Source organism: Nuphar pumila, chromosome 2 (genome assembly GCF_984573655.1).
Source record: "Nuphar pumila chromosome 2, dmNupPumi1.hap1.1, whole genome shotgun sequence".
Classification (NCBI taxonomy): Eukaryota; Viridiplantae; Streptophyta; class Magnoliopsida; order Nymphaeales; family Nymphaeaceae; genus Nuphar; species Nuphar pumila.
The window spans coordinates 147,866,599-147,881,172 of record NC_143250.1 but is presented as its reverse complement, the minus strand read 5'-3'; the positions used below and the strand labels follow the sequence as shown (position 1 = coordinate 147,881,172).

Sequence of the window (14,574 nt, the reverse complement as noted above, 5' to 3'; positions counted from 1 at the left end):
AACTCGTAAATCAGAAATACAAAACAAGAATTTTATCCAACTTTTCATAATCTAACTAAAGAACAAATCACACATTTGCATAGCTGATATGGGCATACAATTCATTAATTTAAATAAGTATGCATCAATTGTTTCAAGCAAAGCAGATAAAATGCATGAACTTACCAAATGCAGAAGTCGTCTAATGCGTAAACCAATTCTTATCTTTGATTATATTTTTTTTCTTAAATGATGCATGTTATGCCTAAATAATGCACATACACTTTTTGTTTCACTTCTTAGCCCCCTGGGTGCAACACAGGCATGAACCTGGATCAGAACCGTGGCTCAGACAGTATTTTACATACATGGGTGGCTTTGTCGTGGTCGGGCACCTTTCACCAGTCCCGAGTGGGGGACAACAATTCGAGAGAGACTCTCAACACCTCCATCCCGATGCATCAGAATTTCACTCATGAATATATTTTTTCCTAAGTTGTAGTCTAATGCAAAGGGTTTCCCCAATCTTCATAGGTGGGAAGGAGCAACATTCTGTGCTCGAAACATGACTTGCCCCACGAAGTCAGATGTACCACTTATCACTCTCCTCGCAAACATTTTTTACTTGTGATGTGACATTATTTTGCTTACATTAATTAATATATTTTGTGCAATCATGGTAATTCGAATCTAGCAAAAGGATTTTGCCCCTCATCGGTCAATGGATGCACTTATAATCTTGACCTTGATTTACTCATTCGTGCTTATAAACGTATGTGTGAATGAAATAGAACATCCATGCAAGTTTCATACACACCTTGGCATGCATTCATGTCATCAACCACATCATTAACATCACATGAATTTGCATAATTTAACAACATATAAAGCATTAACCCTTCTCAATTACATTGCGCAAATCAGAACTCTTGATGCCTTACTTAATTTGTAGCCCTCTTTTAGGCATCATATCTTAATATTGCAACATACATTCATGCCTGAGGGTAGGCATATCATACCCTGCATAAAATCAGACTTATACGTGCATACACATTCAAAAAACTGATCATAAAAAGAATTTATGCAAAGCATAAGCAAACTATGCAAGTATCGATGTTCGGTCCTTAGATCGATTCCAATTTGCAAAACTCTCAACTTTTTCCGATTGTTACAGAGTTAACAGAATAATTTTTATTTGGTAAACAGAATTGAGTTTTTTATAAATTGAAGAAAATTTTGTTAGCTTTTTATAGCCGCAAACCATTCATAAAAATTCATTTGTATGAAGAAGTTGCGAATATTTTATTACAGACATGCACTTTTTTGTTCTAACTATCACAGAATTGTGCTTATTTCATAAACAGAGCCCAAAATTTCACAGCATGTGCACAATTATGATGGCTTTCTAACAAATAAACCGCTCATCAGAACTCCGCTTGATGAGGGAGTTATGAGCATTTTTCTGGTCAGGTGTCAAGCTAAAAAATTGTAATACTGGGTCTATGCATTCGGGTGGTGCCAAACCGGGTCACTCGAATCCGTACACCCATATTTTTTTAACGTAATTTAACTTAAAAAATTAACTCAAATCACATATTTCAATTCAACATAATCCACAGTAGACAAATCTATTTTTTCTCAGCCGTTTGGCCAAAAAACTAGACTCATCTTACATATGACTTACTTTTCTCAAAAATAAATTTGGAAAATAACACGATTTAAAAATTAACACACAAAATTTCTCTACAAATAAAAAATAAATTCAGAATATCAGCATGTACCTTTTCTACCAACTACAACTAAATTTTGTAGGGAATCCATTAACTATTTCACAGTTTTACCAATTTTATCAATTTTTTTTTTTACAAACCCGCTAAGACTAAATTCACAAAATTCAAGGATTTCGACTATGAAAATCCTTCAAATTTTTACAGAACATCAATAGTATCATACACTATTGACACAAATCAATTTTTGCAAAAACATCATAGCCTAACTTATGTATTTTGAAAATTTATGGTTTTAATTTCTCAGAAACCATTTTTTGGAAAAAACGTGTTTTCAATAAAGGTTTTCTCTCAGAAAATCATTTTTTTTCCATATTTTGATAGCCCTAAGCCAAACCCACGTATGTGAGGTTTGGTTTCGGGTCTATGCTTAAAAAAAATCAATGGAATTCATGCTACAAATTTTGTTTCATAAGAGAAGTATAGATCTCCTTACCTTTTAATGAAAAATCCGCTCCTCGCGAACCGATGGGCCTTTTCGCATAATTCAGCCATTTCACACAAACTACGAACCCTAAAATAGCCTCCTAACACCACCATGAGCCACATGGAGACCTTCCTAAGGGTGAAAACACAAACATGCATAGAGTATCATGAAAGAAAAATAAATGTACATTGTGCATTTAGTGAAGCATACCATGCATTATATAAGAAAGAAAAATATAAATAAAAGAATTATAAGTTATTCATGCCTAAGGTGAATATTTTGTTTGCAGTGATAAATCATGCATAAATTGAATGATCATACATGAGTAAGATTATTGCATATGATATTAAACTATTGTATTACCATTATTTGTTAACCAGTTATGTGATGATAATTATTAATTTATCATATGCATATGAAATGAATGTGTTTTATATTTGCTTGTTTCTATGCATATATGTTTTGTCATTATACGTCTATTAAGGGCTTGAGGATATTTGACCCCATACAAAATTTCAGGTAATGAGTAGTATATTGTAGCGCGAGTGAAAAACTGTGGCGGCATCGAGAGCCAATCATTTTTTCTTTCCCGAAAACTAGTTTATTCTAGAATAAAAATACTCTAGTTACTATAACTAAAACATTTTAGAAATATTATCTGCATTGAAATTCATTATTATCGTTATTGTATGATTTGTAACTTGTCAAAACTTCTAAACCAAAGTTAAAAAGGTTTTCATTGATGAAAAAAATCATGCATTTTTTGGGTTTGAAATCTTGGGGTGTTAAATGGTAAACCCAACCCATTGACACTTCTAGTCATGTCTCTCCCTTGGGCTTCTCTGCCCCCTCGGCAGCCAACTAGTGAAGCCCGTCGAAATCGATGTCGGCGAGCACCCTCTACCCTCTTTAGCAACAAACAAAAGGAAAAATAATAATTTACCTGTTTTTTCTAGTGACCTTCCCCTTTCTTCGATGATATTGGGGTTCTTCGATGTTGTTTGGGTTTTCTAAAGAAGATTGCTTTTACCTTTTTCCCTGCTCTTCTTCTTCATATAGAAGAGAGGAGAAGATGAGGAGGTATAAAAAAGCAAAGTAAACGTTGGGTTCACTTTGTTTTATTTTTGTAGAACACATGTTCCACAGGTGTGATTTTGAATCGTGTGATTCAAAATCACACCCCTCTCGAGAGATTCAAAATCTCATGCATTGACATGATTTCAAATCATATGTGATTCGAAATCACGTGAGCCCAAATCCCATGTTTTATTGAGCATGAGATTTGGGTCCATGTGAGAATCACTCTCTCAATCCCATGTTCGGTTGAGCATGAGATTTGGGTCCATGTGAGAATCACTCTTATTTTAATGAGTGATTTTCATGTGATACAATAAAAAAAGCCCTAAGTCTAACCCATCTACCTCTTTCAGACCAATCACAACATTTGTTAGGCACAAGCCAGTTAGCAATATGTCAACAAAAAAAGTTAAGGGCATGTTTGAAAGTAGATAAGATGTAGGAAAAGTGATACAAATTGAAAATTCCATATAGTTTTTCCGACCCTTCCAAATGAGAGAAAATTTCTCCTAAAAGAGTTTTTCTAAAAAGTAAACTTTTTGATAGACAACATTTCTCCATGGGGAGAGGTGGAGCAATGTTCCGTACAAAGAGAAAACGGTGAGGTCCACTCCCCACCAACCATCTCATCACCACTACTACCACCCCCACAATGAATTTTCACCACCATCCATCTCAACACCACCCACCTCTCGAAAAAACGATTTCCCCGCCATCCATCACCCACATCCTAAAAAATGGTGCCAGAGAAGCTCCACCACCACCTCACGACGATTTTCCACCACCACCATCGATGTCACCACACGCACCTCTCAAAAAATTATGCCAAAGAAGCTCCACCACTCCCCCGCCTCTCTCATTTTTTCAAGTTTTTTTTATTTTATTTTTCTTGTGCTACCCAAACAAGTGAATTTTTTATTTTAGAAAATTTATCATATCAAAACTTCTCATGTGCAAAATTTTCTTCTTCTATGAGCATTTTTCTTGCTTCCAAACGTGTCCTAAAAAATGAATACATGAGTTAAACATTTTACATTCAAAGACTGGTGAAAAAAAGTTAAAACATCAATAAAATGATACACGAGGTTTAATTTTATAAAATAAAGTAAAAAATTTATATGCAAGACTTTTCCTTGAAAACCAAGGTAGGATATAGAAACCAATAGATTTAAAATAAATGTTTTAGATAAAATTGAATTAAATCTTAAGACCCAACAAAACTAGATCCATAATAAAATAATTTGGAAAGTATTTTTAATAAAACGTTCATGTTCTTTCTCCCAAAACTTGTTTTTACACGAAGAAACTATCCTAGGGACAAAGACTTAGCGGCGTTGGCTCAGCCTACCTTGTCGTACATATTGTCGTTGTCCATGTCCATGTCCATGTCGACCTATAACTTTGAGGGCTTAACCCTCGACCTCCTGAAGTCACCAAGTTTCAGCCTACGCAAGATGGTGACACCCATGAGATTTAAACCTAGGTTGTACGTCTAGGCCCCATCTCACTATGCCAAACCCGTTGGGTTTATCCAAAAACTCTTTTGCCAAGATAAGAAGAAGGGGATTTCCTTTTTTGAGAGCCTATATCAGGTCATAATGAGCTCTGACAATCATATGTGAAAGTTAGCTTTGTGAGGTCGTTCATCCATGTGATGCACATCATTCCAAATACCATGGATTGATCTAACTTTTCAGCTATTCATTTTGCAGACAAACAAAATTCAAGATTTCTTAAGCACGTGCTTGCTTAAGTGACACAGGCCAATCATATGACAGTATTATATAATCCCTCTGTCATATGGCAGGCACTTAAACAATCCTTGTATTTGTGCTCTTTTGCAAACTCTAAAGCTCTGTTTGGGAGCAGTAGTTGGTGTCACGAGCTAACTTTTCCAATAAGCCAGTGTGGCACGATGGTCCTTCCTTACCACTGCAAGTCTTTCTATCACTCTGTCGCGGGCATAGAATGCTTTGCAAACCCATGACGCACCAAGTTGGCCAGCTTAACAGCCAAAGGCCGCGTACCAACACCTTTCCATGTGCTAAATCATTTTCATTGGCCTTGTGCACCACCTCGTGCGCAACTGCCTAGTAGAAGCATATCAAGCACATTTTCAAATGCACATTCCATGTAGTCCATGTCACTTAGTGCATAGCCATCTCATACCAACTATCACTTCCGAAATAGGCACAAAATTTGCCTTAGTCTTGCGTGTCATGGAGTGTATTGCAACTCTATGCACACAACACTACAAAACCTTGCCATCGAAGGAACAAGACCTTGCGGCCTTCAGTTTGAAGACCAGTTGATGATTGAACACCATAGTGAAGGGCACCACCAAGACTCATTCGATGGTGCCTAGGCATTCACTTGCCTAGCTCTAAGTCACCATACTCGGTTGGAACCACCTAAGGTGGTTCCTGGGGGAATTAGCCCTAACCCACACGCACCCCCGTGCATTCAATCACTACGCGTGGGGAACTCTTGCAAGGCAAGAGGTCCTTAACCAAATCCTCAAAGGCAACATCCCTTGATCCACTGGCACTGCTTAACCGAACAATGCTCCACGTATGTGCTGCTACACAACAATGCACTAACGACGATACCGATGCCTATCACATGTCGTGCTATCATCGCATGTCACTGATCAAGCGAACGCACACCGCGTGTTCCTACACTCGATGCATTTTTCACTTAGTAAAGCTCTGCAGTGCACATGCCCCATTCTGAAAGATCGGCACGAGACATTCTTCCCCACCCAAAATCATTGTCATCCTCGACAATGCTGATGCAGGTAAGAACACAGTCTTCACTGATATGCCAATTTTCCTTTACAATTATCTTTGGTTTACTTCTTTTCTTCACCCTACTCCACTTGTTCTGGATTACATCCAATATCACCATAACCTTTAACGCGTCAAGTCATATTCCTTTAACGCATCTTCGATCACTTAGACAACGGTCTTCTGCTTTATCAACATTGAGCATTCTCTACTCGTGAGACCCCAGTGCAGTCTCAAACACAAACAGGTCATCCTCGCCTTTACGACAAACTTGACATCTTCATGCTCATGGTTGAGATGCCTTTCAATCCCAACAAGGGCAAGTCCAAGCCCTTCGTGGTCCTCACAGAGAAAGACGATCACCAATGCGTGTCATAGGGATATCAACTCCCTTAAGCACCAATTTACAGTTTTTCACTGGTCCAAACTAGTCCTCAAGTGAAGGACGTCTTCTTGCGTATCACTCTAAAGTGGTCCTTCAAAGCGTCTTCCTGGAAACCCGTTCTCACATGGGCACCTTTGGCCCAATGCTGGAACTCTCTTGAAACCAGCACGTTGTACTATCTCTCAGAGTCAACAAAACGTTCTAGCAAGAACCAAAGAGCCACGAACAATAACTTTTTCTTCACAGACAATTCATTGAGGAACTGTCAACTCAAAGGACCAAAACAATGAGCATTCTACTCAACGTGGGCACTCCGCTAACCCACGATATTGGAAGAGTATCTAGAAGTTTAATTGAGTCTCTCATACCCAAAGGTGTAAATCCATCAAGTTGAATCCAACATGCATTCTCTGCATGCATAAGGCAAACATCACGCTCCACCTATGAGCCTAACACACAACTGGTAAAAATATTTGGCTTATCTACGTTCCCTTAGCCAATTGAATAGCAACCTTACACTTTTGCTTATCATCGACAAGTTGTTCCATATCATCACGCCAACATCTTGCTTTTGTGCTTGATCAACCACACTTCAACTGCACAAAATTACGTAACCAAGATAAACCATCAATGTCCTCTACAATGTCGCACACAATGAAGAACAAGGTCTTCGTGAATCTTTCTGTTATGATGTCAATTTGTCATGGGCTAACTTTTTTCAATAAGCCAGTGCAACGCAATAGTCCTTCCTTACCGCTGCAAGCCTTTCTATCGCTCTGTCACGGGCATAGAATGCTTCACAAACCCGTGACGCACCAAGCTGCCTAGCCTAACAGCCAAAGGCCGCATACCAACACCTTTTCATGTGCTGAATCATTTTCATTGGCCCTGCGCACCACCTCGTGCGCAGCTGCCTAGCGGAAGCTGATCAAGCGCATTTTCAAATGTGCATTCCATGTAGTATATGCTGCTTAGTGCATAGTCGTCCCATACCAACTATCACTTTCGAAAGAGGCACAAACTTTGCCTTAGCCTTGCATGTCATGGAACATATTGTGACTCCATGCACACAACACTGCAAAACCATACCACCGAAGGAACAAGACCTTGCGGCCATCAGTTTGAAGATCAGTTGATGATTGAACACCATAGCGAAGAGCACCACCCAGACTCATTCGTCGGCGCCTAGGCATTCACTCACCTAGCTCCGAGTCACCATACTCGATTGGAACCACCTAAGGTGATTCTTGAGAGAATTAGCCCTAACCCACGCGTACCTCCATGCATCAAATCACTACGCGTAGAGAACTCTTGCAAGGCGAGAGGTCCTTAACCAAATCTTCAAAGGCAACATCATGTGATCTGCTGACACTGCTTAACCGAACAATGCTCCGCGTCTGTGCCGCCATAAAGCAATGCACTAACGACAATACCGATGTCTATTGCATTTCGTGCTACCACCGTACATCACCGATCAAGTGAATGCATACTGCGCGTTCCTACACTCGATGCATTTTCTACTCAGTAGAGCTTCACACTGCAAATGCCCCATTCCGAAAGATCAGCCCGAGACAGTTGGGAGTGGTAATGAAAACATGTTCATCTATGGCATAACTAAAAAAATAAGTTAGCCCCATATGAAAGATTCACATTCTTTTTTTTTAGGGTGTGGGGTTATGAAGATGTATTAAAAAGTGCATATCCAAACCGTTTTGCCCATCATGTTTACAAGTTAGTACTATATGAAACCATTTTAATAGGGTTGTCAAGGGATCGGGTTTGGTTTGGATCCAGTGGAACCAGATTTTCTGGTATGGTATCGAGTCAGGACACAGGTCTAATTGAGTCTATTATAAGAGAAACCTTACCCGGACCTGATAAGAACTACATGAACCATACCCGAATTATACCTGATAAAATGATATTTTTTATCATTTTTACATTGAAAAATCATGGGTCTTAATCACAACTCAGGTCGAACCCGGGTTTGGTATAAAATTTCACAAACTATACCGCGGTCAATGTTTTAATTGGACCTTTGAATCTGAATCCGATCCTTAATCGGGTCTTCTTATTTGTCACCATGCTCGAACCCGATAGGATTTGGTCCGAGTCGAGTTCGGGTAAACCCGAACCGTTGACACTCCTACGTTTTAGGACCGCCTCTCGACGGGGATTCTTACCTCAGTTTTAAAATTTTCAAGGGCATATGATGGCATGGAGGAGTAATCTTACGGTCTAAGGATTTTCGTCATTCTCTCTTCACGCACTGACCCACTGTCTCTCTCCTGTAAAAACAGTGGGATATCGTCATTTCTTTCACTCTCTCCCTCTCTCGCTTGCTGCGCAAGAATGAAGAAGCGCGTCTTCTTCTAGCCGAGGATCGAGTTAGGATTTGTTTTTTTTCCTCCATATCTTCTTCCCAGTTTCGCGCTTCGATCGATGTTTTGTGTTTATTTCTCATTTGTCTTTTTCGAATTCTTGATCCTGTCGTGAGGAATCCTCCGTGCACTCTTGTTTGATAGAAATTCATGATTTCTATGCGAGAATAAACATCTGCTTGTGAATTTTTCCCCTTAATTTGGGGCTTCTATTTGAAAGAATAGAAATTGGAGATTTGATGCTGGAGCCGATGATTGATCTTCTTGATGAGTTCTGTTTTTCATGTTTGTGGTGTGCATAATGCTAGGGATTGATTTTGATTCTGATAAAGAGTTCTGGGATTTTTTTATATGGTTGATTTCTTTGCGATTTCATGTTATCGGTTTTTCTTCCTGGAATTTCTGTATCAGTGGATCTTCTCGAGGGTCTTGCTTCTGTTTACGGCGTAGTTTTCTTGTTCTGTTGTGCTGGATGTGTTACGGGATTGCCTTGCAGAAATTGTCTGTTTGTTTTTTAGAATTTCGTATGGAAAACGCGAAGTTTGATCTGTGGTCTTTTCCGTTTTTTATTAGAGAATGGAGGTGGAAATTTGATCTCGAAACCGCATATTAGACTTTAATCTCTGGTAGATGAATGCTTTGTGCTTTGAGTTTGGTGCGATGATAGAGTCGCTTTCCGTTGAATTTTTCTACCGATTTTACTTTTGATTTTTTTTTTTACGGAATTCGGTATTATTTGTGGGTGATTTCAAAATTTCAACGATATTACTGTCCATTTGTCCCTATTAGAACTCTCGTCATTTCCAAGTTTCTACGAACTTGTTTAGGAACTTCATAGGGGTATAGTTGGCTTTATGTTATCTCACATCACTTGCAATTGCAATGCTCCATGGTCAACTAATTGGGCCCGCTTCGGGCTCGGCATCCTTTTTGGGATTTTTCTTTAAGGATATTTGCGTTTTTTGCTTAGCGTTTGGAGATGAAAAGACGGTACCACCCCCAAAAGTTTGCAGTCTTTTTTTGTTATTTAATAAGATTAATGGTTAAATAACAATTTTACTGCGGAATATTGGGCACATTTTTTGGTTTTTCTTTTGTGTTTCAATTTTCATAATATGGAGAAGGCAGCCCCGAGGGATTTGACGTAGTGGGAGTGGGCCTTGACTGCGAATTGGTTGATCAGGGTTTCATTAGCCTGCCTGTAAGAATGAGCATGGGCATTATGTTCTTTAATTGTGCCAAAGCTAGCTGTATTCACCGTCTATAGAGCAAAACTACTGTAAGTACGGCCGGCAAAGCTAGCTGTATTCCTGTTCTTCGTGAACAAAAAAAAAAGTGCTGAGGCCATGAGGGCGGTACTCATGCGCATCCGATGAGCCTGCGGTGCGTTCCGCGTGGGTCAATCCGGTTTGATAGGGAGGTACGGATTTGTCTCATACTTTTAAGTTTTTGCATTTTTTACCGTCTGTCCAAAATGTTCCTTTTTCGAAAACTTTTGGCGGCAAACTCTTGGCCTCGTTCGAGGGACGTGCGCATCCAGCAGCTCGCCATCATTGTATTTTGGTGGAAGACCATAATATCCTTCATGTTTAAAAAAGAATGGCCCCTGCCCAAGCTTGGAAGCAAGAAAAAGTAAGAAATTAAGGCCTTTTTACTCTGTATATTGTATGTTTTGTTTTTTATTTTTATTCCAGTATATGGAATTACCTCTAACATGGTCGATCGATTCGATCGTAGTATTGTTGTATATTGAGAACGGCCGTAATTTGTGGCTGTTGTATATTGAGAATGGGCGTAATCTTAGTTGCCTTTCTATATATTAATAACATGCAAGAAGGATTCTTGCTTTTTTTTTTCCCTTCTTCATCTATCTTTTTGTTTTTTCGTTGGTAAAATGCTGGCGGTGGGGACATTAAAAGCGGAGTTATTGCACTGGGAGCTAGGGAGCGGATCAGGTCAGGGGCACAGACCATCAGGGCTGCCATGAATGCCGTTCATCATGAAGATGAGCGGCATTCAAGGTACCAACCGTCAGATGGCACCCTTGACCTTGTCCGCTCTCGGGAGCTCTACCCGTCTTTTAAATTAACCAAAATGAGATAGAAAGCAAGTAAACGGATAAAGTCTGCCATGATGAACTATTGAACTCGGGCTTCTGGAACGATCAGGCATACGAGGTTGACGGACGAGATTTGCGGCTGATTTTTTTGTTTTCTACTCTATTGAACCTAATATTCAGTCTTTTTCGCCCCAACTCCTGTGGGTCCCATCTCCGTCCGGGTTTCAGGTGATGGGTACCATTTGTGTCGCTTTTTTTCCTCTCTTTCCAGAAAATCGAAATGGAGAATGTTCGTGGAAGCCCAATCTCTCCTTTCATTTCAAGGAGCGCTTCATGCTGGAACGAAGTGCACGGTGGATTTTTAATTTCTTGTCCGCGATTTCGAATTGGATCTCCTCTTTGATTGAAAAGGAATCGTTTTCTAACACCTAAACCCTCTTGCCTTATCTTTTCAGGGTTAGTTATTTTGCAACTCTGCCGCTTTACTTAGAGCCTAGCCCATTTCGTTTCATTGTAAGGACGAAAATGCGACTCGGCCTTTTACTTAGACTAGGAATATGTACCGCACTTCTAGATTATTGAGTAATTTTTCTAAACGGCTTCTGTTAGTTGCTTATCTTGTGGTATCGATTCCTTTCTTCTCTTCCCTTAATTTGACGCCGATCTCTTCTTGTTCTTTCTTTTCCCCTTGTTTTTCTTATTTTCATTTCCTATTGAGAAATAGCAAAAAGAAAAAACAGGTTAGCTCTTTACTGGACATACGAAATGCTTTCAGATAGCTTAAATATCTTTCTAGCTAGGTAACCGGCAAAAGTATCCCGGCTGGGAGTAAGTTTTGGCTCCTTGCATGCCTCTAAGTCTGAAGGCTACAGATGCCTGACTTTAATAATAAAGAATTTGAAGTCAACGACTCCGTGTATCCATCTTACGGAATCTGTGTCTACGATAGATGTAGATTTGAGTCAGTTTGACATGTTCACTATGTATTTTGGTCGTGTTTTCTAATTTGATGTTTGTTGTGATTGTGTTTTAGTAAAAGTTTTATTGTTGGCTTACCTTCTATATGTTTGAACTTCTTAAGTTGTGGAATTATGTTGGTTTGTTTTTCTTCTGTAATAATTCCTAATTGGGGCCTTCAGTCTTGCCTTTTCTCTCTTTTCTAATTTGCTTGCATCTAAATTCACGAATATCTGTTTATATTCCTAGAGCCATATGGAAGTCTAGACGTTCCTGTGCATGGATGTCTTTATGCCTCTGGGTTCTGGTTACTCTTTTTGTCAATAAGGATGTTGCCAGAGATGTGATATGTACTATCAGGTGTTGCAGTTTAACTCACATTAGGGAGAACTTAGTCTGGTCTTTGTCTCCTTGGAAATCATTTTCTTTATGAATATTGTAGAGATAGCGAGTTTAAATATGTTAGAAATTGATATTGATTGCCGCATGAGGTTGTAAGCGACCACTTTAGTTTTATGTTTTGCATGTGGGAATGGTTAGTCATGGTTAGGAGTTCTATTTTCTGGGTTTCGATTAGACCTTGTTTTATCCTGCTTTAGATTTTGTCAAATTGTTTATCAGTATCATTATATGATCTTGACATTCTCCATCCATGTGCTATTGAATTTTAGATTTTGATGCTACAACATGAAGTCTAGTCCAATTTTTCTAGGATGTTTAGGTAATCACAACTGTTTGTCTCTCTCCTAAATTTCAGCACTAAAATGTACATGGAACACTCTGATTGTGATTTTCCAGTTTAGTTCTGTCTCTCGAATTGAGCTACTGTAAATATTTCATCAATATCATGGATAATTGGGCATTGTGGATTTGATGTTTGAACCAGGATAACTTGAACGACAAACTCCACATATCATGATCCTGGATAAGTTTCTCGAAGGAATTTGATATTGAGCTCAAATTTGGGTCTCAAGTTCCCCATGGACAGTCACAAAGTTAACCTGTTTTGCTGATCAATAATGAACGTTACCAAAATTGTTTTGCTTGTCATTGTGAATTATTACCATGTTCTTTTGAACATTATGAAAGCTGATTGCTTGTTAATGTATTCTGATTCAGTTTCATTGATAATGTCCTATTTACTGAAGTCAGAATTGCTTAGGGTTCGTTAATACATATAGATTTTCATGATGTGAAATCTGTCATAGTGAACTGAAGTATGTACATTGTACGTCTGATTTTAATCTTACATGTTGATTTATTACTGATTACATTGAAATGCATATAGAAATGAAGGTGCCACCTTCGTACAAATATTCCAATTATAATATGTTTACCTTTTCTAAACTTCACTATCTGATCCTTCAGATATCTGTTGGTTTTGTAGGGATCTTGTGTATTTCTGGTCCGACTCTTCAAAGGAAACTATGCAGAGTTCCTACAGAGATAACCATAAAAGGGGCAAGGTCCCAACCTCTTCTGTGGCATCTCCCCCAAAAGGAAAATTTACAAGTTCCCAGGTTAGATTGTCTGGATCTGGTACTGCTGTTTATGACTGTAACAGCCCTAATAGTGATCAGTTGAGTGGTGGTACAGCTGATCTTCGTAATGATTCTCAAGATGGTGAGTGGGAAGTATATAGGAAGCCTAGGCGTGCACAAAAACAGCCATCCGTGCCTTCTGCAACAACTAAAACTACAACCCAGCATGACTCAACACAAAGGGCTGGGTACAATCGGCAGCATCAACCAGTGGACTCTTTTAGACAAGCTGCTAGAGGAAATGTTAGGGCACAATCATCCAGTTCTGGAAGCAAATGGCAGTCTGCATACATGCCTGCACCTCCCAGCATTCCTCCTCCTCTGCAGAATGGGTGGCAGTGGGCTAAGAGAGAGAATCCAGGTGCAACAACTAATTCCAGCATACCTTTTGAAGCAAAGGATAATGCTCTTTCTCTTTCTGAGGAACAATCACACAGAGCAGGTGTTTCTGAACCTGACACTGGGGCACACCTAAACACTAGTTCTGAAGAAGATGATGTTGTGCTTGATGACAGTGACTATGATTTGTTGAGTGATGCAGAATATGATTCTGATGTTAATGAAATGGATGATGAGAACTTCAAGGACAGTAAGTGGTTTAGGAAATTTTTTGAATCTTTGGACTCTTTGACGGTGGAACAGATAAATGAACCTTCAAGGCAGTGGCACTGCCCAGCATGCCAGGGTGGACCGGGAGCTATTGATTGGTACAAGGGAATGCAGCCTCTCGTGACCCATGCCAAGACGAAGGGGACCCAGAGGGTGAAGCTACATCGGAAACTTGCAGAACTCTTAGAGAAGGAGTTAGCCAAGAGAGGAACCTCATTAGTACCTGCAGGTGAAACATTTGGAAAATGGAAAGGTCTAAAAGAGCAATCAGTTGACCATGAAATTGTTTGGCCCCCGATGGTTGTTATTCAAAATACTTGGCTCGATAAGGATGAAGATGATAAGGTATCTTCTTTTATTTCCATTGGATCCTAGTATATGTTGAACACTTGAATTGAATGCTGGAACGGTCTGTAATGTCATTATTTTTTCACCATTAGCAATTAGGCATGGAAGGCAGTTTATATTTATAATTGATTAGAAAGGCTCCACTGGTCAATGGCCCTTCTTGTGTTCCTCCCTCTTTTTTTTCTTTTTGGGTGGGTGGGTGGGTGGGTGGGCGGGTTGTGAACTGTAACATTGCCTA

General features: G+C 39.3%; 1 protein-coding gene across 2 annotated transcripts; it reads left to right on the top strand.

Moving 5' to 3' along the window:
- The first annotated feature begins 8,761 nt into the window (after positions 1-8,761).
- LOC149847588 (protein SUPPRESSOR OF GENE SILENCING 3 homolog) lies at positions 8,762-14,363 on the top strand. Of its 2 annotated transcripts, none has more exons than XM_089998468.1 (2): positions 8,762-8,828; positions 13,226-14,363. In XM_089998468.1, exon 2 carries the CDS (start codon positions 13,266-13,268, stop codon positions 14,361-14,363), a length of 1,098 nt encoding a protein of 365 aa, XP_089854594.1. In that variant the 5' UTR covers positions 8,762-8,828; positions 13,226-13,265. The 2 variants fall into 2 exon arrangements, with proteins under 2 accessions (XP_089854594.1, XP_089854593.1); XM_089998467.1 differs by lacking the exon at positions 8,762-8,828 and adding an exon at positions 11,121-11,337.
- The last annotated feature ends 211 nt before the right edge of the window (positions 14,364-14,574 follow it).